Source organism: Podarcis gaigeae (genome assembly GCF_964106915.1).
Source record: "Podarcis gaigeae genome assembly, chromosome: 10".
NCBI lineage: Eukaryota > Metazoa > Chordata > Lepidosauria > Squamata > Lacertidae > Podarcis > Podarcis gaigeae.
This window is the reverse complement of record NC_139686.1, coordinates 1,764,562-1,792,390: the sequence shown is the minus strand read 5'-3', so window position 1 is coordinate 1,792,390 and position 27,829 is coordinate 1,764,562. Positions and strand designations below refer to the sequence as shown.

The window sequence follows — 27,829 nt, the reverse complement described above, 5'->3', positions numbered from 1 at the left end:
AAACACCAAGGCAACTGACCAACATCAACCTCTGCTCTGATCTGGGAAAGCCCAGGGCTTGTTTGTTCGCAAAGTCAGAGGGAGGAGTTGCGTCTGTCCCCCTCATAGGATACTACAGAGTCCTCACCTCCTCCTCCTCCTCCTCCTCCTCCTCCTCCTCCTCGCAGGATGCTGCAAACTTCAAAACATTAATCGTTTGCTCGGATGCCCTGCTAGGAAAGAGTTCGGCCCCTGGCAGGTTAACAGGTGACTTATTGCCCCCGGTTCCGGCTCCTGTTAGCTCAGCCTCTCCTCCTTACATAAGACCAGAGGCGATAAACAGCAGGGCAGGTGCTGCTGACTCCCCAGAGATCTCCCTCCCCACAGCTGCAAGGATGAAGGTGGTGAACGTGGTGAGTGAGCAGCAGCCCCTCTTTCCCAGCAAAGCTCCTCCGTTGGGAGAAGGCAGAAGGCTGAATGGGAAAGGGGTCTGGAGGAGGGCTGGAACTCAGCGGTAGAGCATTGGCCTCGCATGCAGAAAGTCCCGGGTTCAGACTTTTCTGGGATCTCCCGGTGCAGCTGGAAAAGGCTCCTTGGCAGAAACCCTGGAGCGCAGCTGCCAATCAGTGCAGACAGTGTGGAGTTAGATGCTGACTTGGTAGAAGCAGCTTCCATTCAGAGACAGGCACCCCAGGATAGAGAGCAAAGGCTGGGAATGCAGGGATGGTAAAACCCCTATTACCCTGGCCTACTCCTTTCCTTTTAGGATTAGATCCAAAAATATCTCCCTAGCTCTTTGACAAATGCAATTATTCATTTTTATTTATTTCCCAAACTTTAAATACCACTTGGTTGCTTTAAAAAAAACCCAAAATCCAAAGTTATTTACAAAAGAGCTAAAACAATAAAACTGAATGCAGATTAAAACTTGCATCACCTTTCTAAGCCTCTGGGTACGTGGGTGTCGGAAAATAGTACAGTGAAGGAGCCTGCCTGGGGTCAATAGGCAGGGAGTTCCAAAGTTCCACTAAAAGGCCAAGTTCTTACAAATGTGGAAGGGATATTATGTGGCGCTTGGAGCGGGGCCAGTTTCGCAAATTGCAGCTGCCAATTGCATGTATATGGGTGAGGCGATCTCCTAGGTCAATTGGCCGCAAGTTGTTAAGGGCTTTGTATACTAATAGCAGCATCTTGGACTTGTCTTGGTAGCAAATCTGACCTGGAGGGGTAAGAAAAAGAGAAAAATCTCTGGATCATGATGTTAGGGGCCACCCTTAGCAGTGAGAGATTCCAGGGGGTTCCGGACGCTTATACTCAGGTTCTGCTTCCTTGGAGTGAAGGTCAGAGGACACGGCGGTGTTTTAGGGTGTATGTCTCTATGTACACATATAAAAAGTAGCTCAACAACTCTGGCTCCCTAAAAAACTCTGGCTCCCTAAAAAAAAAAAAGCTGAACAACTCTGGTCCATCCTCCAATGACATTGGGTAGATCATGGCCAGTTTTTTTTATACTGTGAGTAGATCGCAGTCCCTTGGGAGTTGGACGTGCCTGCAACCTCCTGCAATGCAGGAATCCTTTGAACCCACAACCCTGAGAGTTAGATTCTCATGGTCTACTGACTGTGCTATCCTGAGCATCCCATGGAGGAGCTCACAGCATTAAAACCCCAACTAATCATGCTTCTCCATTCATCACAGCCATGGATACAGCACAGAGCAAGCAGGTCTCTGTGCCTTCCAGCCCGCTTCCAGCTCAGCTCACATCCCAAAACTCTGGCTACGTGGAGGTCAGGTGATGGGGTGGAGGAAAGACCCACCCATTAGCCTGGAGGGCCCCCTCACTTAGTTGCAGCTCTCGCAACTGGGCGCATTCTTTTGGGATGCTAAGGGTGACACTTAACTGTTTGCGGCCAGCTAGGATTGTTGTCTTGCAAAGCAACGTGTCTGGCCAGCTCAGCAACCTCCTCTCTCTCTCGGATTCTAACTCTCCCTGAGTCCAGGACTCCAGGGATTGGAAGGAACTCAGGGCATCATCCAGACTGACCCCTCCGCAAAAACCCCAACAGTAATCTTCATTCTGCTCTGGATCAGCGGCAGAGCATATGTCCGCGTTGCCCAGGGCGGGTGTGCTCCTGAGGGGACAGGTGGTGGGCAGCAGCACAGGATAGCTGCTCGGCTGCCCAGAGCGGCACACTTGCCCTGCAGCCAGGGGCAGAGCGAGCCACCCATGCCCACCCACGACTCCGAAGCCTCCTGCAAGCTGTCAAAATGAAGGGGGAAAGAGGGAATGCCACCGGCAAAGCAGCGTAGCTCCCCCTCTTACCCCAACGGCTCGGGGTAGGCATGGGAGTTGCAGGCGGGCAGACGGTGTGCTGAAAGTCACCCCCCTCAGTGAGGGCACCCAGGGCGGTCCGCCCTCATCGCCCCCCTTCCTACACCCCTGCTCTGGATAGAAGTATAAGGAGGCGGTGCTGAGCTGGACTGCTATTCAGGTCTCCTTCTGCCCCTTCCAAGTCCCACCTCTCATGTAAATTTCACAGCGTGTTACCTAATAAAGAGAACTATATGAAAATGCATCTGTGCTGGTCCCAAGGGTTAACTGTGCAGCAAGGTCCGAGTCCAGTCCGAGGTGGAGGGTGCGGTATGGAGGCTGTCTGTCAAAGCTGAAGCTGGGTCCAAGGCAGGGAATCAGGTGAGGTCAGGATCTCTGGCAGAAGAGCAGGCTACCAACAATGTTGCTCCCGCAAGCTGGGACTAGGGCTGGCCGGCTTTTATCTGCCCCGAGGCATAGGGCAGCCCCGATCCTCTGGTGACTCGCCTCTCCTGGCCTGGAGGCGAGCACTCTTCCTGCAGGAACTTAGTTCCCTCCGCCTCTCTGCCCTGAGCCTCTGCAGCACAGGAGAGGCTGGAGGGTTACCAGACCCAGAAGCAACCTCACCTTCCTCTGATGGGGCTGAGAGTGGAGCACCTGCAGGTAATGGGTCCTCCATCACCTCAGAGGGCAGAGCAGACTCAGCTGATGCCTGCACCTGAGGACCCAGCACAGGTGAGGACCCTTCAGGCTCAGGCCCCAGCCCCGGCTCAGCTGGTTCTGGAGGTGGGGGCTCCTGTGCAGGCTGGGATTCCTCAGGTTCAGCCTCCGAGTTCGAATCCCAGGCCATCACAGCATCACAGGTGGTACCTGGTGCCAGAAACGCTGGCAAAAACGAATAAAACATAATAATAAGTGCAGGAGATGTAATAAACAAAAAGGAACCTTCTACCATATGTGGTGGACATGCCTGAAATAGGGAAATTTTGGAGCATGATCCACAAAGAAATAAAGAAAATACTAAGAATATCGTATAGTAAAAGGCCAGAGGCATTCCTTTTAGGAATTTTAAATGATGATATTCCAAAAGACAAAACTAAAATTTTCTTATACGCGACGTCTGCAGCAAGAATCCTGGTGGCTAAGTATTGGAAAGGGAATCAGTTACCCACTAGGGGAGAATGGTTATGTTATGTAAGCTTTCAGAATATTTAGAATTAGCCAAATTGACATTTATAATAAGACAAAGACCAAAAAGTGAAGTGAAAAAGGAATGGGAGTGCCTAAATGAATACCTTAAAAGCCAAGGTTCAAGGACAGAAATCTGGCTGAGTCTGGAATAACCTTGTGAAGTGAAAGGATAAGAAAGAGGGATTTATATCTAGATGCTAGGATAGAGATGATAAGGAAAACAGGAAAACAGGAAGACACAATGAGAGATAAAGGAGGTGCTGTGGGATTGGTGGAAGTCAATGTTTGTTTTTCTTTTAGTGTTTATATTATTAACTTGTAAGATATGGATTTTTTTAGTATGCTGGTTTTTGTGTTTTGTGTATTGTTATTTTTTGATTTTTTTGGGTTGTTGTTGTTGTATGGAAAATACTAATAAAATTTATTATTTAAAAATAAAAATAAAAAGTCCCAGCTCTCACAGAGCCTTTTTCTTCAGGGCTGCGACCCTTCAGAGGTGTACAGGCCAGAGAGCGATACAGAGAATGGGAAGTCCAAGGAGGACTACAGGAATTTCAAGGTGAGTGCAGATCTGCAACGGAAAGGGATCTATTTTCCAAGCAACCTCACAAAGACCTGGGAGAGGGACGGGTGGTGACGCCCACAAAATGTAATTGCCAGAGCAGTTAAGAAGAAACAGGCTCCATCTCGAGATCGAGAAAGCACAATAATTGTTTAACAGAGACATTAACAAGAGAGCCCACGTGGCATAGTGGTTAGAGTGTTGGTCTAGGATCTGGGAGAGCAGGGTTCAAATCCCCATTCGCCCAGAAAGCTCACCAGTTGAGCTTGGGAGCCAGTGGCTGCCTCTTGGTCTAACCCACCTCGCAAGGTTGTCGTGGAGATGAAATGAGGAGGGGTGAGAACACCACCATGAGCTCCTGGGAGAAAAATTTGAGATATAAATCTAGTAAATGAATATATTAACACCACCCAGGCAGCTAAAACATATAAACAAAATAAAATAATAATAATAATAATAATAATAATAATAATAATAATAATAATAATAATTTATTATTTATACCCCGTCCATCTGCCTTGGTTTCCCCAGCCACTCTGGGCGGCTCCCAACAGAATATTCGAAAAACACAATAAAACATCAGTCATTAAAAACTCCCCTAAACAGGGCTGCCTTCAGATGTCTTCTAAAAGTCAGATAGTTGTTTATTTCCTTGGCATTTGATGGGAGGGTGTTCCACAGGGCAGACCACCACCAAGAAGGCCCTCTGCCTGGTTCCCTGTAACTTCGCTTCTCGCAGGGAGGGAACCGCCAGAAGACCCTCGGCACTGGACCTCAGTGTCTGGGTAGAACGATGGGGGTGGAGACGCTCCTTCAGGTATACTGGGCCGAGGCCGTTTAGGGCTTTAAAGGTCAGCACCAACACTTTGAGTTGTGCTTGGAAATTTACTGGGAGCCAACGTAGGTCTTTCAGGACCAGAGTTATGTGGTCTCAGCGGCCGCTCCCAGTCCCCAGTCTAGCTGCCGCATTCTGGATTAGTTGTAGTTTCTGGGTCACCTTCAAAGGGAGCCCCACATAGAGCGCCTTGCAGTAGTCCAAGTGGGAGATAACCATGCATGCACCACTCTGGCCAGACAGTCCGCGGGCAGGGAGGGTCCCAGCCTGCACTCCAGATGGAGCTGGCAGACAGCTACCCTGGACACAGAATTGACCTGCGCCTCCATGGACAGCTGTGAGTCCAGAATGACTCCCAGGCTGCGCACCTGGTCCTTCAGGGGCACAGTTACCCCATTCAGGACCAGGGAGTCCTCCACACCTGTCCACCTCCTGTCCCCCCAAAACAGTACTTCTGTATTGTCAGGATTCAACCTCAATCTGTTAGCCGCCATTCATCCTCCAACCGCCTCCAGACGCTCACACAGGACCTTCACCGATCGTTCAGGCATACTGGGCCGTTTAGGGCTTGAAAGGTCAACACCAACACTTTGAATTGTGCCCGGAAACGTACTGGGAGCCAATGTAGGTCTTTCAAGTCCGGTGTTATGTGGTCTCGGCGGCCGCTCCCAGTCACCAGTCTAGCTGCTGCATACTAAGATTGGTTGCAGTTTCTGGGTCACCTTCCAAAAAGAAAGAGACATTTATTATACATTAAAAAAAGAAAAGAACCACTCCCTGCTGATGGATCAGCCAAAGGTCTCTCTCAATCCTGTCTTTTTCAGGATGGGCCCCTGATGGACCGAGTGTACAACACTTACTTGCAGATGCACACCAACCAGACGGTGGATTTTGTACGGAAGAAGGTGGGTTTACTGGGGTGGGAGGGTCTCCAGTGGTAAGGAAGGCTCATCACGCCCAACTTTTACAAGCAATGGAGGGTCCTTCTCTGCAGCTCAGGTATCAATTCTCAAAACAGTTCCGAAAGATGCACATCAAAGGCAAGTGAATCTCTCTGCATACGACTCTCTGACCCCTGAAACTTTGCGAATATTTCCCAAAATCTACACCAAATGTTTTGGGGCCCCTTCTCCCTTGGCTTCATCAACTCATCCCCAGTGCCCCCTATCCTATACAGTGGTCCCTTGGTTCTCAAACTTAATCCGTTCCAGAAATCCGTTCCAAAACCAAAGCGTTCCAAAACCAAGGCACACTTTCCCATAGAAAGTAATGCAAAACGGATTAATCCATTCCAGACTTCTAAAAACAATCCCTAAAACAGCAATTTAACATAAATTTTACTATCTAACGAGACCATAGATCTATAAAACAAAAGCAATAATCAATGTATTGCAGTCGCACAATCAATCAATAGCTGAACTGGATTTCACACAGTCACAAAAACAAATTAACCGAAAAAGCCTCAAAAAGAAAAACACAAAATAAATAGCAAAAACAAAAACGCCAGACTTAATCCGTTCTGGAAGTCCATTTGACTTTCAAAATGTTCGAAAACCAAGGCGCAGCTTCTGATTGGTGCAGGTGCCCCGGAAACAATAGCCGCATTGGACATTCGGCTTCCAAAAAATGTTTAAAAACTGAACACTTACTTCCAGGTTTTTGGTGTTTGGGAACCAAGGCGTTTGAGAACCAAGGTACCACTGTAGATAAGAAAAGCATTATTCAGGACGGTGGTTTGCATGGCCCACTAAGAAAAGCAACAACACAAAACAGGAGCAATTGAATGCACAACTATTTGGAACCACCGATCTACACCATCTGGCTGAGCTCCCCCAACCCACGGTTCAATAATAGTGTCCTCACAGTCCCCTCTCCCTAGAACGAGGAGTATGGAGGCTGCCGACTCCGTCGGATGACCATCATGGAGGCCTCGGACCTGCTGGACAACGTGGTTGATGAATCGGACCCCGACGTCGACTTCCCCAATTCCTATCACGCCTATCAGACAGCGGAGGGCATCCGAAGGGCACACCCCGACAAAGGTGAGTGGCTGGCGACTCCACCTGGGGGATAGATTTATTTTCGTCCTCTTTTTTAGTAGTGTGAGATATGGACATACCGTATTTTTCGCTCTATAAGATGCACCAGACCATAAGACGCACCTAGATTTTGGAGGAGGAAAACAAGAAAAAAAATATTCTGAATCTCATAAGCCAGAATAGCAAGAGGGATCGCTGCGCAGTGAAAGCAGCGATCCCTCTTGCTGTTCTGGCTTCTGGGATAGCAGCGCAAAGCTTTTTCAGGGCAGTGGGATGAAGGCTCTAAGCCAGAAGCTAGAACAGTGAGAGGGAGCGCTGCGCAGCAATCCCTCTTGCTGTTCTGGCTTCTGGGATAGCTGTGCAGCCTGCATTCACTCCATAAGACGCACACACATTTCCCCTTACTTTTTAGGAGGGAAAAAGTGCATCTTACAGAGCAAAAAATACGGTATATATATATATATATATATATATATATATATATATATGCAGGTTTTGGTGTCCTCGGGTGTCTTCCCGTGTAAAAGTTGGGGTGTCACGGGAAGACACCCGAGGACACCAAAACCTGCATTCCTGTACCCGTGAAAATCTACGAAAGCATATATATATATATATATATATATGCTTTCGTAGATTTTCACGGGTACAGGAATGCAGGTTTTGGTGTCCTCGGGTGTCTTCCCGTGTAAAAGTTGGGGTGTCTAGGCGACGTTTCGACGAGGTCTCACCAGCCTGAAGATGACGAGTGAGACCTCGTCGAAACGTCGCCTAGACACCCCAACTTTTACACGGGAAGACACCCGAGGACACCAAAACCTGCATATATATATATATATATATATATATATATATATATTACTGGTTTTACATAAAGCCACATTACATAACATTGTACCCTCTTATTTTATCTCTTTGGCTCGACTGAGCCTGACGGCTTCCCTCCATCCCGTCTGATGGCTTACAAAATTAAACTTTACATCTTTACATTTCACTTCGTTGTATCATTGCCTAAAACATTACATTACTCAACCTGAATAGGCAGCAATTTCACCTTACAGATCTTCAGATAACCCTGCCAGTGATGTTAATTGCTTACACTTGTCTTTCAAATATAATATAAATTTGTTCCAGTCCTTTTGGATTGCTTGGTCTTGCTGGTTCCAAATTCTTCCCATTGGTTTCGCCAGTTCTGCAAAGTCCATCAGCTTCATCTGCCTCTATCTATCTATCTATCTATCTATCTATCTATCTATCTATCTATCATCTATCTATCTATCTATCATCTATCTATCTATCTATCTATCTATCTATCTATCTATCATCTATCATCTATCTATCATCATCTATCTATCTATCTATCATCTAAATTTTATTGCAAAGTAAATACATCAGTAACAAGCCATACATAAAAAATAATATAAAGGAAAAGGAAAAAGAGAAGAAAATAAAGAAAAGGAAAAAATGTGAAGAAAGGTAGACAGTAAAAGAATAAAGAAAAGTATAATATTTCAAAACAATAAACAATATTTTACAAAATAATAATAGTAATAGATTTCCATCACTCTCACAACACTTCCTTTCACATTTCATATTTTATCTGTATTTCAGTATTATTTTCGTCTTAATATATAGATGTGTATATATGTATGTTTTCCCTTTTCCATTCACGAGGTCATTCTAGACACAGCCAAATTTTTACATTAGAACCTTGTCTTTCTGAATAATCAATCAAGCACTTCTGTGCCTTCTTGACTGTATTCATTGGCTTTAGTCTTATTACGTCCGTCAATTTGGCCAGTTCCAAATATTCACATAATTTACATAGCCATTCCTCTTTGGTCGGTACCTGGTTACCCTTCCAGAACTTAGCCACCAGGATTCTCGCCGCTGAAAGAATTTAGTATTTTCTCTAGAAATATCACTATTCAATATTCCCAAAAGGTATGTTTCTGGTCTTTTGCTATGTGAAGTTCTTAGTAAGTTGTTTATTTCTTCATGGATCATGAACTTTTTGATCTCTGGACATGTCCACCACATATGATAGAAGGTTCCAGTCTGCTTTGTGCATCTCCAACACTTACTACTAAGCGATTTGTTCATTTTAGCCAATCTCTCCGGTGTTAAATACCACCTATGGTGCATTTTCAGGTAGTTTTCTCTTACAAAATAACATGCTGCCACTCTTCTTTTGTTGGTAACTCCTGTTGTTTCCGTCTTTGGGCTAACAAAATTCTTGCTGCTGCAGAAAAGTGGGAATAGATTTCTATTCCTCTCCCACTGTTGGAAACAATAGGAACACAAGAAGAGCCTGTTGGATCAGGCCATTCTTCTCTGCAAGGGACTTTCTTTTCTTTTTGTCTCTGGGCCAGCAACATCCATGCAGCTGTGGTCGCATACATAAATAGTCTTTTCTGCTCTCTTAGGATTTCAGCACCTGGAATTCCTAAAATTCAGGTTTTTCTAAAAAAGGTTATTTTTTTAAAAAAATCAGCTCATTATATATCATTTCCAAAATCCTTTTGCTACCTTACAATTCCACCAAATATGATAAAGGGTGCCTTCTGTTCCCTTACATTCCCAGCATACATTTGAGCCTGTTTTATACTTTTTTTTGCTAATTTGCTAGGAGCTAATCGCCATTGGCACATCGTTTTTAATACATTTTTCTTTCAACGTATGACACGGGCCGCCTCTCTTTTCTTGCCGCAGATTGGTTTCACCTGGTCGGGCTACTTCATGACATTGGAAAGATCTTGGCACTCGTTGGTGAGCCACAGGTAAGCAGAAAGGTTACATACTTGCCCAGTCTCCCTCGTGATCCCCGTTAAGCAAGTTGCCCTCTCTGAGGCTCCCTTGCCTTATGCTCAGCTCCTGGGTCACTGGGCAGGAGAGACCATGCCCCCCCCGATCTCCCCCTATCAGGGAATTTAGCAGGGGTGCCTGGGAACCCCAAACGAGGCAAAATTTCACCTGCCCAGTGGCATAGCGTGGGTTGTCAGCACCCGGGGCAAGGCAAGTAATTTGCGCCCCCTAACCCGTGGATTTGCGCCCCCTAACCCGTGGACATGCGCCTCCTAATCCCCCAGATGTTGCGCCCGGTGCGGCCGGCCCCCCTGCACCCCCCACGCTACGCCACTGCACCTGCCCCCTCCTTCCTCACCTGCATTTGACGTCTGTAATTTTGTATTTTAGTCAACAAACGTACTATATGCTACATAGAACTGCCAGTCTGAAGTGGCATATGCAATCATGCTACTTTTACACGCCACTCAACTCTCTGAGCAGAAAGAGACTCAGGGGAGTCCAGGCAGTTACCCCCAGGGTTTGGTTTCCTTGGAATGAAAGTCAGCGGAGACACTGGTTTATTAGGGATACGGGACGCAGGTAGTGCTGTGGTCTAAACCACGGAGCCTCTTGGGCCACATTATCCAGACTGAGCCTCCATCCCAAACCAATGCCAATAATGATTAAAATATGTTGTTGCAGCTGCTAGATTACCATATTTTTCACTCCATAAGATGCACCTAGTTTTTAGAGGGGGAAAGCAAGAAAAAAAATATTCTGCGCAGAGCATGTAAGCGGCTCTCGCTTTTCTTGCCTTAAACCCTTCCGTCCCTCATCCCGCTTCCCTGAGAAGCCAGCAGAGCGATAGCTGCCCAGCACCTCTTCTGCTGGCTTCCCACACCTCCCAGAAAAGCCCCCCAAAAGCCACACACACGCTCCGCGCAGCTCTTTAAAGGGAGCGCTGAGCAGAGCCTCCCACCTGCATTCGCTCCATAAGACGCACACAAATTTCCCCTTACTTTTTAGGAGGGAAAAAGTGTGCCTTATGGAGTGAAAAATACGGGTATATCCAAAGAAGTGATCTGTTCAAGGAAGAACCTCCACTTACATAACACAACTTCCCTTCCCTCTCTTGCCTTGCCCTTGAAGATCTATTCTGGGGGTCCCTCTCCAGGCCTTTGAGGCAGATATGGGGATGCTGCAGGGGGGCATTCAGGGAGAGGAGCGGGAAGCTGCAATGCACCATCAGAAGTCCTTGCGCAAACGGGATGAGTTTGGGGGATTGACAATATTGTGGTTCTCCGGGGAGCCTGGCTCAGCTCATCTCCTTGAGAAAGGTGACACACCCAGTCCTTGCCGTATTTATTATTGAAAATGAACACAAGGCTGGGATGGAGGCTCAGCAAAACAGGTCAAGGAACAAACCGGTTTGCAGGCACTCTGGACGACCAAGAGGAATGGGGGGGGGACCCTCACTGACCTCCCCTTCCTTCCCCTCCATTTCTTCCAGTGGGCCGTGGTGGGTGACACTTTTCCAGTGGGCTGCAAGGTCCAAGACTCTGTCGTCTTTCGGGACTCCACTTTCCACAACAACCCCGACATGACGAACCCCTTGTACAAGTAAGCATTTGCTCGCATCCCTGTTTTGTTCCGTGAGCAGGAGAGAGAGAGCCCTTCATTTGGAGGGACAAAAACCTAAGAAGCCCGTCTAGTCCTCATCTCTTGCGATAATCCCTGGACCATTCGTAAGAAGGAGCCTGAGGTACGTTGGGGAGCAAGCCTTGAGATTTCTCTTCTCTTTCTCTCCTCCTCAGCACTAAGTATGGGATCTACCAGCCTCACTGTGGTTTGGAGAATGTCCTGATGTCCTGGGGCCACGACGGTAAGAGCTCCAGCTTTGCATCTGAGGCAGGAGGCTATGGAATGCTAAATTAAAAAGTTAGTTTGCACTAAGCTTGTGGAGAGGTTTTACGACATCCGCTGCTTATGAAACAGTGGAGAGCTTCTATAGCACTGGATCAAGCAAATGATCTCCCTTGCTATCAAATGTATTTCTCCATTAACTTTCATCTGCTGGCATGGAATGTGACTGGATCCCACCCGAAAACAACAAGCAGTTTAGAAGTACACCAAGGGGAGACCCAGCCCCTTTTTGTCTTCTGTTTCTCTTCTTCTCTCCACTCCAGAGTACATGTACAAAGTGATGAAGCACAACAAATTTGCTCTCCCTCAGGAGGTAAGCTGGAGATCTCGCCATCTATGCCCCAAATGCATTCCTACTTGTTTGTTCCTACTTGTTCCTGGTAAAATAATAACAACCACCAGTGCTTTTTTCCCCGGGGAGGACGCAGGGGGACACGTACCCCTAAACATTTTGTGAATCCTTGTAGTTTTATACAGTGACTGCATTTATTTCCCCCGATTTGAACTATAAAACAAACTATAAAACGATAAAATCACTATAAAGTGATTTTCTTGAGTCAAAATGAGAGTACCCCTAAACATTTTTTTTAAAGAAAAAAAAAGCACTGATAACACTCTCTCTGTTTTGCATTTTGGAAGTTGGTAAGGATGTTGCATGCATGCCCGGGACCCTCTTCAATTTTCAGAGCCCTCCATCAGCATTAAATCTCTGAGGCGGGGGGGGGGGGGAGTAGGAAGAGGAAAGGGAAGGGAAGGGAAAGGAAGGGAGATGATGGGGGGGGATTCTCTTGATTCCAGTATATGCAAATACATGCACAAGGATTTGGGACCCCCCTCCCTTGCCTTTGCTGCCTTCCCTTCCATCTTTTGCATAAACCCTATGTAGATACTGCAGGTTGTTGCTGAATTCTTCGATCCACAAGCACCATCTGAGGTTAAGGAAACTCTATTGGAAGCAAACAGGGAGAGTCGAGATTGCTAACACCTGCCTGAGGTCTGTGCAAAGTGTTTCCTTATACAGGGGTTGGTTTTGCTCTCTGCATTTTTCTTGAAGCTGTCCATCAACAGCATCTCCGAAAAAATTTACACATCACTTGGGAAGACAGGCGAACTAACACCAGTGTCCTGGAAGAAGCAAAGATCACCAGTGTCGAAGCAATGTGAAATATACTCAGAGTCCTGTAGCGATTTCATGCTCTTTATTGCAGCTTGTAAAACAGTAATTGAATTGCCCCCCCAAACCTCAGGCTTTTATATACATCATTTACACAATGAGTCCCGTCTGATTGGCTGATTCTGCTTCCCTCCTGGAGCCTGATTGGTCTTTTCCTGCAGGCCAATCAGTTGTTGCATTCTAGGATCCTACTTGCCTATTGCTCTAGGATCCAAGCTTAATACATAACACAATGATTCTTCAACATCAACTTCGTTGGACTGGTCATGTTGTGTGGATATCTGATGGTCGTCTTCCAAAGCAACTACTCTACTCCGAACTTAAAAATGGAAAGCATAATGCTGGTGGTCAGCAAAAGAGGTTTAAAGACGGTCTCAAGGCAAATCATTAAAAATGTAGTATGAACACCAACAACTGGGAAACACTGGCCTGCGAGTGCTCCAGTTGGAGAACAGCCTTTACCAAAGGTGTCATGGGCTTTGAAGACGCTCAAACTCAGGACGCAAGGGAGAAACGTGCTAAGAGGAAGGCACGCTTGGCAAACCCTCTCCGTGATCAACTCCCCCCGGAAACCAATGTCTCCACTGTGGAAGGACGTGTGGATCCAGAAATGGCCTCCATAACATAGCTGTCAACGTTTTCCTTTTTTTAAGGGAAATTTCCTTATTCCGAATAGGGTTCCTCGCAAGAAAAGGGAAAGGTTGACAGCTATGCTCCATAGGCACTTACGGAGTCATTGTTAAAACCATGTTTATGGAAGACAATCTTACTCGGCTACGAGGGATCGCCAAAGAAGAAAGAAGAAAAGTGTTTCCTGGTGCAGCTGGTTCCATTGATGACAACAGCCTTTCTCAACCTGTGGGACCCCAGATGTTGTTGAACTACAACTCCCATCACCCCTAGCTAGCAAAGCCAGAGCTCAGGGATGATGGGAGTTGTAGTCCAACAACATCTGGGGACCCACAGGTTGAGAACCACTGGATTAGAGCATAAGAACAATGCTGCCACTCCTGGGCATCCAATGATGCTGAAAAATTCAAGATTTACTTCATGCAATGTGTAGTTAAACTATGGAGGGCTATTGGTGGCTCCGAGCCAGAATGCCTGTGTTCTGCCTCCACAGCTTAGGCAGCAATGCTGCTGGAAACCACAGGAGGAGAGGAGGCTCTTGCATGCAGGTTTCCCAGCAGAAGAGGCACCTAGTTGGCCACTCTGAGAAGAGGATGCTCAGGGCCATGGGCCCGATTCTGCAGGGTTCATCTTATGTGGTTTTTTTTTTAAATAAATGTGGTTTTTTTACCAACAACCAGAACACAAGCAGTGAAACCCCCCAGAAGGCTGATACATTGGGTATACATAATCAATAATAACATATTCAAATCAACCCTATGTACAATTCTATATACCTTAACACTCCTCCTCCCACAAGGTTTATCTAACTTTTAACATTTTAACTGCCTCAAATTGTTCATACCTACCCAAATAATTCAGTATCTTCTCAAACCAATCCTCCTCCTCCTTCTCCCTGACCTTAAACCCTTTCATTTTATGTATCTTCACAGTTAGATATTCTAAGATTATAATATTTTTCAATTTTTCCCTCCATTGGTTCACCCCTAGCTCTTCTGCATTTTTTCAGTTACTCGCTATAACCTGTCTGGCTGCAATTACCATCAATTTTACCCATTTACATTCCTCTTTTGTTTCTAACTCGGTGCTACTCAGGCTAATAAGAACCATTAATTTAGATATTTCCACCTTCCTACCCACAATTCCCGATATTTCTATACCAATCTGTTTCCAGAATTCATTAACTAACGGACAATCCCACCACATATGACTGTATGTTCCCATCACTCCACATTTCCTCCAACAATTCTTACTTCCAGATTTTGTAATATGATATAACCTTACAGGTGTGTAATACCATTTTTGTACAAACTTCAACCCTTGTTCCTGGATTATCCTAGAGGTCGCAACAAAGGGTGGTTGCCGAAAGATTCTTTCCCAATTTTCATCTAAAATCTGTTCCTGAATATCTAGCTTCCAATATTCTTTCAAACTTTCCTTTGGTGATTTCTCTTACATTGTTAGAGTAGCTGCACCGCAGGGCAGGGCAGGGCAGGAAAGGCTCAGCTCCTGCATAAATGCACAGAACATGTGGCAGCCCTGAGCCAGCAGCATCTGCGAGGGACATGGGCTCAGGCAGCAGTAGTTGCCCTGAGGGTTGGTGGAGAACGGAAACACCTCTACTTTCTTCCTCAAAACAATGCCAGCAATTTCTCCTGGTTGCCCCAGAACTTTGCAAGGCACACAGACATGAGATGTCGTGGGAGCTTGGACGGCCTGGAGAGATCTCGCAAGAGCATCCCAGAACCTGCCTGCCAAGTGGGACTAGCCCAGGAAGGAAGGCAGAGACCTTATTAAAAGCTCTCTGCCCCTTGCTTGGAGGGCAAGACCTGCCTCGTGCGCCGGCTGCAGATGGGTGGTCTTGACAGGGGCAGTTCAAGGATACTCATTTTTGCATGTATGAGCCGTCGCCAGATCATAACCCTCACGTAATATACGATCCTGCTGTACTACCAATGCAGGTAAAGGTAAAGGGACCCCTGACCATTAGGTCCAGTCATGACCGACTCTGGGGTTGTGGCGCTCATCTTGCTTTATTGGCCGAGGGAGCCGGCATACAGCTTCCAGGTCATGTGGCCGGCATGACTAAGCTGCTTCTGGCGAACCAGAGCAGCGCACGGAAATGCCGTTTACCTTCCCGCTGGAGAGGTACCTATTTATCTACTTGCGCTGGCGTGGTTTCAAACTGCTAGGTTGGCAGGAGCTGGGACCAAGCAACGGGAGCTAACCCCATCGCGGGGATTTGAACCACCGACCTTCTGATCGGCAAGTCCTAGGCTCTGTGGTTTAACCCACAGTGCCACCCACATCCCTCACAGCGCTGTTAGCTATTCAATCCAATGCTGAGCCGATAGCTATTCCAAGTTAATCCATTTTGGGTAGAAATTAAAGGGGGAAAGTGAGGCTGCCAAGATGGGTCACAGGGCAGATTTGTTTTTATTTTCCAATCTGCCTTTCAGCAAGAAAAATCTTAAGACCGAATTCCTTATCAGCAATTAATTAGCATGTTGTTTGCTGGAGGGAGAGGCGGTGCAGAAGGAGCAAAGTCCATGTGAGATAAGCAGGTTTATTTCCATCAACAGCTCTCCCACAAACGACTGATAAGTTTCCTTTTGCTTTTTTGCCGAAGAAACATATTCAGAGTTCTTAAATTCTGATGGCATCTGTGTTGGCAGTGCAATGAAGGAGTCTTCCCTGCTTTGACTTAGGGTCACGAAATTAAAAGAGACCTGCTTCTTGGGAGAAAAGCAATGACAAACCTAGACAGCATCTTAAAAAGCAGAGACATCACCTTGCCAACAAAGGTCCGTATAGTTAAAGCTATGGTTTTCCCAGCAGTGATGTATGGAAGTGAGAACTGGACCATAAAGAAGGCTGATCGCCAAAGAATGGATGCTTTTGAATTCTGGTGCTGGAGGAGACTCTGGAGAGTCCCATGGACTGCAAGAAGATCCAACCTCTCCATTCTGAAGGAAATCAGCCCTGAGTGCTCACTGGAAGGACAGATCCTGAAGCTGAGGCTCCAAGACTTTGGCCACCTCATGAGAAGAGAAGACTCCCTGGAAAAGACCCTGATGTTGGGAAAGATGGAGGGCAGAAGGAGAAGGGGACGACAGAGGATGAGATGGTTGGACAGCGTTCTTGAAGCTACAAACATGAGTCTGACCAAACTGCGGGAGGCTGTGGAGACAGGAGTGCCTGGCGTGCTCCGGTCCAGGGGGTCACGAAGAGTCGGACACGACTAAATGACTAAACAACAACCCCAGAGATTCCGCCTTGCCTTGGGTGTGTCCAAAAGTCACCCTGCTTGCCTTGGGGGGGGGGCAGTTGTGGGGTTTTCCCCAAAGCTTCAGGGCTGCATGGCTTTCTCTTTGCACACCCCTCTGTGCTCTAAAGCAGTGGAGGCCGATGCAGTTTTGCTTTCCTCCCCCTTCTCTCCAGGCTTTCTACATGGTCCGCTTCCACTCCTTCTATCCCTGGCACACAGGGGGAGACTACATGCACCTGTGCAACGAGGACGACCTCCGGATGCTGCCCTGGGTGAAAGAATTCAAGTACGTGGCTGCAAGCCTACGGAGGGGCAGGGATGGAGGCGTTGGGGTCTCTTCTCAGGAAGCAGCGTGGTTCAGTGGTTAGAGTGCTAGACCGGGACCCGAGAGACAAGGGTCCCAGTCCCCAGTTGCCAATTCTCAGCCTGGCCTACCTTGCAGGAGTTGTGGGGATGAAGCAAAGACCAAGATGCCACCTCGAGCTCAGAGGAAAAGATGGGTATATAAAAACATCAGTAACAGAGGGCCCATCTAACTCAGTGCTGTCAGCACTGACAGGCAGCTGCTCCCCAGGGTAGGAAGTCTCCCACGTGGAGATTAAATCTGTGACCTTTGAGGTTCAAAATAGGTGCTCTGGATCATCATCATCACCATAATTTATTATCTATACCCAGCCCATCTGGCTGGGTTTCTCCAACCACTCTGGGCACCTTCCAACAAATTATTAAAAACACAATAAAATGTCAGGCATCAAAAACTCCCCTAAACAGGGCTGCCTTCAGATGCCTTCTAAAAGTCAGATAGTTGTTTATTTCCTTGACATCTGATGGGAGGGCGTTCCACAGAGAGGGAGCCACCACCGAGAAGGCCCTCTGTCTGGTTCCCTGCAACCTCACTTCTCGCAATGAGGGAACCGCCAGAAGACCCTCGGAGCTGGACCTCAGTGTCCGGGCAGAACGATGGAGGTGGAGACGCTCCTTCAGGTATACTGGACCGAGGCCATCTAGGGCTTTCAAGGTCACCACCAACACTTTGAATTGTGCTCAGAGCCAATGTAGGTCTTTCAAGACCGGAGCTATGTGGTCCCAGCTGCTGGTCTCAGTCACCAGTCTAGCTGCCACATTCTGGATTAATTGTAGTTTCAGGGTCACCTTCAAAGTTAGCCCTACGTAGAGCGCATGGCAGTTGTCCAAGCAGGAGGTAACCAGAGCATGCACCACTCTGGCCAGACAGTCCGCGGGCAGATAGGGTCTCAGATGGAACTGGTAGACAGCTACCCTGGACACAGAATGGACCTGCACCTTCATGGACACCTGTGAGTCCAGAATGACTCCCAGGCTGCACACCTGGTCCTTCAGGGGCACAATTATCCCATTGTCCTCCACACCCACCCACCCCCTGACCCCCAAAAACAGTACTTCTGTCTTGGCAGGATTCAACCTCAATCTGCACTGTTACTAATATAAACCCATCAGTAACAGAGGGCCCATCTAACTCAGTGCAGTGAGCACTGACTGGCAGCTGCTCCCCGGGTAGGGAGTCTCCTCCTTGGAGATGCCACTGGAGATGAAATCTGGGACCCTTGGGGTTCAAAATCTGGATCACAACCTGCCCTCTCCCACCTTGGACCCCCAAGCCAGGCAAGTGTTCCTTAATCTTGGGTCCCCAGTTATTGTCAGACTACAAGTCCCATCATCCCTGACCCCTGGGTTCTGCTAGCTAGGGATGATGGGAGTTGTAGTCCAACAACAGCCGGCACTCTGTGGGTACCAGGGAGCAACCCCACCTTCCTTATTCCACCCCCTTGCAGCAAGTTCGACCTGTACACCAAGTGTGGGGAGTTGCCCAATCCGTCAGAGCTGAAGCCGTACTACCAGAGCTTGATCGACAAGTACTGCCCAGGTGAGCTTTCCTGGTGAAGCTCAAAATGGGCTCTGCTTCCTTGTCGCCGACCCGGCCGCTGCTGCAGGATGGACGTGTGCCAATCTCTCGATGACTTCGCAACTGCAAGGAACAGGGCGCGAGGAAACACGTGGTAGGGGGAAACACACTTCAGGCCGTTTCAGCACGTTTTCCGAAAAACGGCGAAATCCATTCGAAACAGCACAAGATCCCTCTGTCAAAAACCAATAAAACGCTATTCAAATTGTAATGAACAGAAATCTGCCCTCATTCTCTTATGGTGTATCCAAGAGCCCATATAGAGTCCTTTTGTAGGTTCTCCATCAGTCGGAGAAAATAACAGAGGCCAAGCAGAGAATATTGAGAAGCAAAGCAGCTAGTAAGCCTGATCTTTATTGAACTGTTGCAACAGGGTGCTCCCCTCACACGCAGGAAAGGAGGAGGACCCCAGAACCCAGGTGTGCCAGCCCTTATATAGACATTTTAAATTGCCCGCCCTGGAGTCCAAGACCACCATCCCCAGATACATCATACCTACATCACAGAAATGGCGGTCTACAGCAGAAATCTGAGTGTGTTGTTTATCTCCTGTCTGGCAGGTTACCTGTTAATGGTCACTTGATTGGATTGCCTGGGGAGCCTGGCCAGTCTTTTGTAATAATAAATACTTAGTTCCTGAGCCAGGTCACAGGCTCACACCCTATTCCTACACAGACATACCCTTAAGACAGGATTTGTGAAGGAAAAGACAATGGGGAGGCTTTTTCCTTTGACGTTGCGGAGAAATTGTTGAGGTCAATTTGGGAGGGACAAAATGGTTTCAGGACTTTCGGGGGGGGGGGGTTTCAGACATGTGGCTTATATATCGATGTACGTGCTCGATTGGTGCATTTATGAACATTTATTATACATAAGACCTTAATTTTTTTTATTTCAAAATCGGCAGGTTGTGCTCTCTGCTCTTCCTCCATGGCTAGAGGTAGGAAAGCTGAGCACCAGGTTGCTGGAACCTGCAAGGGGGGTGGGGAGAAAGAGACCATTGCCTTTGGGCTCAAATCCTATCACAAAATCAGAGTTGGAAAGGGTCCCAATGGTCATCTAGTCCAACCCCCTGCTATGCAAGTATTTCAGCTAAAGCAGGTGGCCATCTTGTTTGCTGGTCCCGTCCCCCCCCAATTTGGGCATCCGGTTGCCCCCTGTGAGAACAGAATGGGCGCTGGCCTGATCCTGCAGGCTCTTATGTTGACAGCATGTTTTGGCTGCACCAGCATGAGATCCGGCTTACTGTGGCGGGAGCCCAACTGGTAGAGCGCCACAAAACTCAAGCAGAGGGTCAGAAAACCTGGCGTGGGTTTGAATCCTCTGGGGGCGCCAGACTCCTCACGTTTCCACTCCTGGAGCCCAGGTATACAAAACACCCCCTCACCCACCCAACCCCAAACACACACACAGGAGAAAAAGAGCTGGAATGTAAAGGCTTTATTTAGAAAATTATAGATCACTCTGTCTCTGGGCGCTGGCAACACACCTCCTTCCTTGGGGAGGGGGGGCATCTGCTAGAGCCAACAGGCCCACCGAGGTTGCTGTTCAGGGCCCTCCCACTAGAGGGCAGCATGGGGGGTAAGGGCAGCAAAGGCAATCTCACCTGCCCCCCAGGTGGAGGGGGGAAGGGAGGCACAATTGAGGTCAAGGCAAGGGCCAGGAAAATAGGGGGGGCTGGCCCAGAAAGAAGTTTGCGGGTTGAGGCAAGGTGGCCACTTCTGCTGCCCCTTTTTTGGGGGGGGCACCCACCACCTCACAACAGTGCTCAGCAAGAGAGAAAGGGTTTTCCCCCGGGGGGGGGGGAGAGCTCCCTTGTAAATCTCCCACACCAAGACCAGCAGACTTTCGCACCCAATGCCAGCTCCAGCAGCAGAGCCAAAAATCCAGAGGAGAGTGTGTTTTTTATCTAAAAATGAAGATTTTTTTGGGGGGGGGATAACATACTCCCCCCGCACCTGGTTTTCAGGCATTCAGCTCCTTGTGAGGAGCAGGAAGAGCCCCAAGAATGAAACCGCGTTCAATAAGCAGCATCAAATAAAAGAGGGTTTTTTTTGGGGGGGGGGTGCAGAGGTGTCTTAAGAGGCCAAAGAGGCCTTTTGTTTAGCCTAGAACAGCCTCGTCCTTCGCCTTGGGAAGGGCTTTGGGGGGCCTCTGCCACTTCACGGGCAGCATCTGGGAAAAGCTTTGGGGTGCAGGGAAGGGAAAAGGTTCAACGGGCCCCCAGACCCGAAAGCCCTGTGCAGGTGAAGCAGAGCCCCCCAAACAGGAGGAGGAGCGGGGGAGCGAGGGTCAAGAGAGATCCCCAAAGAGACCCGCACCCCAAAAATCTGCGGGCGTTTCTGGCCGAAAGCGGCAGGGCCCTGTGGGAGCATCCGCCAGCCCCTGGAAGGTGGGATTGGGGGCACAGAATGGGGCACCCCTCCAGGAACAGCACCTATTATTATTTCTTCTTCTTGACGTTGCGGGGTCCGTCTGCGGGGGGCTCGGCCAGGCCCCTGGACTTCTCCGCGGCTGCCGCCGCCGCCTCCTTCCTCCTCACTTGCCCGTTCTTCTCGCTGGCGGCCGCCTGGTCTCCTCCGGCCCCGGTGTCCACTTCCGCCCGCTTGGCGCCCTTGGGCTTCCCAGGCCCGCTGGGGGTGCCCCCCGCCAGCAGCCAGCCCCCCGCTGCTCTCAGGAGGCAAATGGCAGCCCCCGTGAGGTACAGGGACCAGATGACAGCCGGGCCGCTGTACGGGTAGAGGTACTCTCGAACTTGCTGCAGGGCCGTCGATAGCGGGGCACCCGAGGCCCTCTTCGGGGAGGCCTTGTCCTACGAGGGAGGGAAGAAAGTGTTGGCAAGGCAAGGCCATAGCTTGAGAATCACAGAATTGGGACCTCCAAAGGCCATCCAGTCCAACCCACTGCAATGCAGGAATCTCACCTAAAGCATCCCTGGAAGGTGGCTCTGCTTAAAAACCTCCAAGGAGGGAGAGTCTACTACCTCTCCTGGGAGTCTGTCCCACTTGGTGTTGTTATTGTTGTTGTTGTTGTTTATACCCCACCCATCTGGCTGGGTTTCCCCAGCCACTCCGGGCGGCTCCCAACAGAATATTAAAAACAGAATAAAACTTCAAACATTAAAAGCTTCTATAAACAAGGCTGCCTTCAGATATCTTCTAAAAGTCAGATCATTGTTTATTTTTTCACATCTGGTGGGAAAGCATTCCACAGGGCAGGTGCCACCACCGAGAAGGCCCTCTGCCTGGTTCCCTGTAACCTCACTTCTTGCAGGGAGGGAACCGCCAGAAGGTCCTCGAAGCTGGACCTCTGTGTCCGGGCTGAAGGATCGGAGTGGAGATGCTCCTTCAGGTCTACTGAGCCGAGGCTGTTTAGGGCTTTAAAGGTCAGCACCAACACCTTGAATTGTGCCTGGAAACATACTGGGAGCCGATGTAGGTCTTTCAAGACCGGTGTTATGTGGTCTCGGCGGCCGCTCCCAGTCACCAGTCCAGCTGCCGAATTCTGGCTTAGTTGCAGTTTCCAGGTCACCTTCAAAGGTAGCCCCACGTAGAGCTTACAATATCGTGACAAAATTTTGCATGTCGTCTCAAGATCAAGGAGCAACTTGGAAAACAGCTGGACACCATGCTAAATCAAGGCTGTACTTTTCCAAACTGCACTGGTTTCAGCTACTGATTTCAAAACTGGCCTAATTTGGGAGTGGGGGTTCTTAATATTCAAACCTGTGCAATACAGGGATCTCTGCTCTCATTGTCAGAAAGTTCTTCCTGATGTTTAGCTACACTTCTGCTGTGGGATGAGCAGGGGAACATCTAGCAAACACGAATGGTTTGGCTTTCACGCAAACAGAACGGAGGAAAATAATTTATTTTAGAAAATAGAATTATCGATTTATTGTGGATTGATCATTAGTCGGTTAAACTCAACTTGTAGGTATTGCAAATGTTAAAAGACTGTACGTGCAGGAACTGGCAAGGGGATAGCTGATGGCTGATAATGGTTTTTTTAAAAAAATAATAATAATAATACTGTAATATAAGGTTAATTGTAAGTAATGCTATGCGAATTAGGAATAACTTGGGAAATAATGCAGGAGCAAAAAAGAAACTTTGGACACATCAAGAATGGAGGCGGGAAACCAATTTTTGGAAAAATTGTATTAAATTTGTTTTAACATGGGTGATTTGGTAAAAATTTGGAAAATCAATAAAAAGGATTTGGCAGGGCAGGGGGCTCTCCCCACAAAGCGTGAGGAAGCAATCTCCCATCATCAAGCTGCTGAACCCCCCCTTTTCTGGGAGGCAGGTGGGAAAAGAAATGGGGGAGGGCCGGCACCAGAGCCAGGGAAGGCAGCAGGGAATCTCGTCTTCTGCCGGGGCAAAGGGGAGCCACACAGAGCTCCCCCCACACATTCTACCCCATTGAAAGGTTCAGGACAGGTCAAAGAAAGTCCTTCTTTACGCAGCCAGAGTTAACCTGTGGAACTCCCTCCCACAGCAGGCAGTGAAGGCGGCTTTAAAAGAGGGTGGGACAAATTCCTGGAGGAGGAGGGGGCTCTGGGTGACTCCTAGCCAGGATGGCTCTGCCCTGGCCTCCACAGCTGAGGGAAGCCATGCTTCTGAATCGCTGTCACTGGAAACCACAGGACGGGAGAGGGCTCCTGTGTTCGAATCCTGCTTGCAGGTTTCATTTTGGGACAGCTGGATGGCCCCTGTTGGAAGAGACCCTGAGGATCATCTAGAACAGCACCAGGGCCGGATTTAGGTTGGATGAGGCCCTAAGTGACTGAAGGTAATGGGGCCCTTGATATGCCCAGTTGTCCTTTGCCAACAACAAATGGTCGCTGTTTTTTGTGTTGAATATATGCTGTATGGTCATTGATGGACCTAATAGGTATCTAAAGCCATTTGCATATAAGAAAAAATGTGTTTTATCAAAGTACTTGCTGAACAATTAAGATGAAGTATATTAATAGCGAAATACAATTAAGAAGTACAAATTACTAGTGAAATAATGATTACGCTCTAACTTAAAATGATTTTTTATTCATAACAAACTTAATAATGCAAACACATTAGCACTGGGCAATAACAAAAGTTCCTTTAGAAAGACAGTTTACAAAGACTCATAATCTAGTCTCTAGAAACTTGCTAGAACATGAAATAATAAAAGCTGTAATTATAAGATGCAAATAATTATAAAAAGCAGAATGTAGGCACCCTCTATATAGAAAGGAGCAAACCAGGGATATTTTTGGGAGCAGGCTAGCAGGCGGGGCCCATGACTTACATCACAGGAGCCTACACAACACAAAACATGGTTGCTGGATGTAGGCTTTATTTTATTTGCTTTTTTTTCCTTATATTTTGGAAATGTACATCCAGTGGTTTTTTTCCTTTAATTTTTTGGGGGCCCCCAAGAGAGTGGGGCCCTAAGCTAGAGCCTGTTGAGCTTATACGTAAATCTGGCACTGACACCGCCCTCTGCAAGGCAGGAACAGGCAGTTCCCCCAGACAGGGATTAATCCTGCAACCTTGGCATCATCAGCACCACGCTCTAACCAATGGAGCTATCCAAGCCCGATGCTCCCCCGTTCCTCCTGTGCTCATGCGTCCCTCCTCACCCCCTTGAAAGGGCACAGATGCTCCCTGCCCCTCGACTCACCTTAAGCCCATGTTGGACCAAGAGGTTGTCCAGGACGAGGTCGCCGAGGAAGACAGGTGGGTAGAATTCCTCCTGCCACTGCCGCCGCCACCACCGCTGAGGGAGGGACCTGCAGGGGGGCAGGAAGGGGGAGAATAACTGGCTGCCCTCTTCCCACCTTGGATCAAATCTACGCTTCCAGGTGCCATAAGAAAGCTGCAGAGATAGCGCAGGATAGTGCGCACCCCGGAAATGATCTCTTTCAGCTTCTGCCTTCTGGAAGAAGGTCCAGGGTTATAAAGACTAGGACTAGCCGCCTGAGAAACAGTTTCTATCCAAATGCGATTTTGGTTTTAACCGCAGTGTAAGGTAGCACGTCAAAGTGCAAGTAGATAAATAGGTACCACTTTGGCAGGAAGGTAAACGGCGTTTCCGTGCGCTGCTCTGGTTTGCCAGAAGCGGCTTAGTCATGCTGGCCACATGACCTGGAAGCTGTACGCCGGCTCCCTCGGCCAGTAAAGCGAGATGAGCGCCGCAACCCCAGAGTCGTCTGTGACTGGACCTAATGGTCAGGGGTCCCTTTACCTTTACCTTTCAGGTAGTGTCTATGGGCGTATATTGTATTTAATTATGGGGTATCAGAGTTTTTAGGGAGCTAACCAGGCTGGGATAGCTGTGATAGCAGGCTTGTTGATTTCTGAATGTATGATGTAGATTGTCAATTTCGTTGTTCTGCATGGGACAATGACAATAAAGATTATCATATTGTTATTGTTCAGATGCGTTCGTGGTCCACAACCCCACCCATCCTGCACCCGTATCCTGGGGGCAGGAGGCAGAATTCTGCAAAATCTGTTATCGGCTTCACGTACGCGAGGATACGTAGCCTGAGCAAAGAACTAGCAGGAACCAGGCAGAGGGGAAGCCTAATGTTGGCTGCTAGAGGGGGAAACGGCACAAGGAGGGTTCTGCAAGTAGAGTAAAAACAAAAACGGGTTGAGCAAGTGTTTCAAAGGACTGTGGTTGGATGAGGGGAATGGTGGAGTGAGGGAGTGGCAGAAGTGTGGGAGCAGTCAAATACAACATTCCTTGTTTGCCTAGAATGGACATGCAAGGGGATATTGGTCCAGGCAGTCAAAACTTCCTGTTCCTCCTGGGCTGGAGCATCCTTCCTTTTGCATCTGGTAGAAGGTGGGCGTGACCTCACCTGTCCAGGTAACAAAAGGACAAGTCACGCAGCACCTCTCTCTTTTTGACTTCCTTCTTCGTTTAACCAGCTTCTTAGCTAGGACTGCTCTGTTAGCTTCTCAACTAGCAGAAGCACTGGGATTATCCCCCCCCCATATGGGGTAGATCCACATGTACATATTTGTAACTAACTCTGCCTTCAGGAATCCAACTCTGAACTGATGTGAGTAAACTTCTTTTATTGACTTTGAATAAGATTGTGGCATCTTTATTCTTTTAAGAGGGATTCAAGGGAACTTACCAGGAATGTACAATTCAATCTGAGACAGACTGAACTGTATAATAGTGAGAGGCTCACATGAGCCTGCAACCAGCTATCTGCTGTGCATGTAAAAAGGGGAATATAACTCTGCTACATAAAGGAACTTGCTAGCGCAAGTTAAAAGGGTAAAAGTACCCCTAACCGTTAGGTCCAGTCGCGGACGACTCTCATTTCACTCTATAGGCCAAGGGAGCCGGCGTTTGTCCACAGACAGCTTCCAGGTCATGTGGCCAGCAGGACTAAGCTGCTTCTGGCGAACCAGAGCAGTGCATGGAAACGCCGTTTACCTTCCCGTCGGAGTGATACCTATTTATCTACTTGCACTTTGATGTGCTTTTGAACTGCTAGATTGGCAGGAGGTGGGACAGAGCAACGGGAGCTCATGCTGTCGTGGGGCTTTGAACCGCCAACCTTCTCATCAGCAAGCCCTAGACTCTGTGGCTTAACCCACAGTGCCACCCGCGTCCTTAGCGCAAGTTAGGAAGGATATTAAGAAACAATATATTAATAAACAATATATCCTCTCCTGCCTCCCTGAACATTCCCAGGAGATGGTCGAGGAGAGGACGAAACAGCCCCAAAGGATTCCCCGCCCTCTCCCAGAAAGCGCTGCGTGTCACTCACCAATCCTGGCCAGCGTCCGTGAACCAGTATTTGTACAGCTGAGCCCGGATGTAGGTTGGGGGTTTGGAGCTGAAGGGGTATTTGGAGTCGTCCACCTGCACGAGATGGATCACTGTAGGAGGGAAAGGAAGTTCTTTCAGGCCCAATGGGTCCAGATGTCCCACCCACTTAGACCCACGGGGCTTTTGTGGATTTAGGATAAGAACTGTGTCTGCCACCATGAGCTCCTTTGGAAAACAAGGTGGGATATACAAATGCAATCACAAATGACATTCCTGATTATTAGGAAAGTATTCCTCTATGCGACAACAGCTACCAGGATGCTCATAGCAAAAAATTGGAAAGGGAGAAAAATTCCAACAATGAAAGAGTGGCAAATTAAGTTTTGTGAATATATACATCTGGCAAGACTCACAGCATTCATAAGGGGACAATTGGACCAAAAATTAGTAAAAGAATGGGATTGTGCTAAAGAGTATATGAAAAAATATTGTTCTGGAGTAAGTATATTGGTATGTAACGAATGAAGCATTGCAGGGTTAAAGAAAGGGGAAAATAGTGCAAAAAGTATATAGAGGTAATCTACATTAGACACAATAATTTAGAAAGAGTAAAAATTTTGAGGTCTTAGAACAAAGGAAGGAAGTCAATATGTGTATATGTATGTAATGATTAGAATGGTGATAAGGTTTTATTTGTAGATGTGTTGTTTTTTTTGGTTGTTTCTTTTTCTTGTTTGTATTGCTTTATTTTGGATTTAATGTTTGTAGTTTCTGTTGTAATTTTGCATTGAAAATTAAAAAAATATTCTTTTTTTTTTTAAATGCAACAAATGAACCAACAGCAATAATAACAGAAGGCAGAATTAGACAAACAGCTTGATTAGGAGAAGGTGTAGTAAGTCCCCAATATCAGAATTCTGAACAATGTGGGAAATGGCCGTTCTCTGACTCTTTCCCTCTTCTCACCTTCTTTCTTGCCCTGTAGGAGGCGGTAGACGAAGCCCGTGAACCAGGGGCTGTGCGCTTGGGGAGCCAGGGCGGCAAACCACATCTGCCAGTCGAGGCGCGGCTGGTGCGGGGTCACCACAGGGGGGGCAGCGCTGACGTTGCCCGGCTTGTACATGAACTCAATCTCCTGCGGGCAAGAGGGAGAGAGAGGCACTAATCTCTCACACACACATCACCTGAAGCCTTATATCCCAGCTCAGTGAGGTTCATTGGACGACCACGGGAAAGTGAGCCTTTGGGTGTCATCGGCCCAGTCCTGTGGGACTCCCTGCCACTTGACACCCAGCAGGTGTCTCCCAAGCAAACTTTTCAATGCCTGCTGAAAACTTCTATATTCCTCCAGGCTTAAGCAGACAATTAAGAATATAGCAAACCACTTTGCTACGTATTTCTATAACACA

The 27,829-nt window shown here is 47.8% G+C and overlaps 2 protein-coding genes across 2 annotated transcripts in view; one reads left to right on the top strand and one right to left on the bottom strand.

Annotated features, from left to right (window-relative positions):
• Positions 1-325: 325 nt before the first annotated feature.
• Positions 326-19,358, top strand: MIOX (myo-inositol oxygenase). The gene is made up of 10 exons (XM_083700911.1): positions 326-392; positions 3,960-4,040; positions 5,703-5,783; positions 6,758-6,920; positions 9,627-9,694; positions 11,212-11,321; positions 11,516-11,583; positions 11,888-11,937; positions 16,870-16,982; positions 18,508-19,358. Exons 1-10 carry the CDS (start codon positions 375-377, stop codon positions 18,614-18,616), a joined length of 861 nt encoding a protein of 286 aa, XP_083557037.1. The 5' UTR covers positions 326-374; the 3' UTR covers positions 18,617-19,358.
• A 705-nt stretch (positions 19,359-20,063) lies between these two features.
• Positions 20,064-27,829, bottom strand: part of LMF2 (lipase maturation factor 2) — a 36,342-nt gene continuing 28,576 nt past the window's right edge. Inside the window, exons 11-14 of the mRNA XM_083700269.1 lie at positions 27,387-27,555; positions 26,419-26,530; positions 24,306-24,414; positions 20,064-21,450 (exon numbers count right to left, since the gene is read on the bottom strand). Of these exons, the coding sequence (XP_083556395.1) occupies positions 21,082-21,450; positions 24,306-24,414; positions 26,419-26,530; positions 27,387-27,555 (759 nt within the window). The 3' untranslated portion in view covers positions 20,064-21,081. The remainder of the gene's footprint in view (positions 21,451-24,305; positions 24,415-26,418; positions 26,531-27,386; positions 27,556-27,829) is intronic.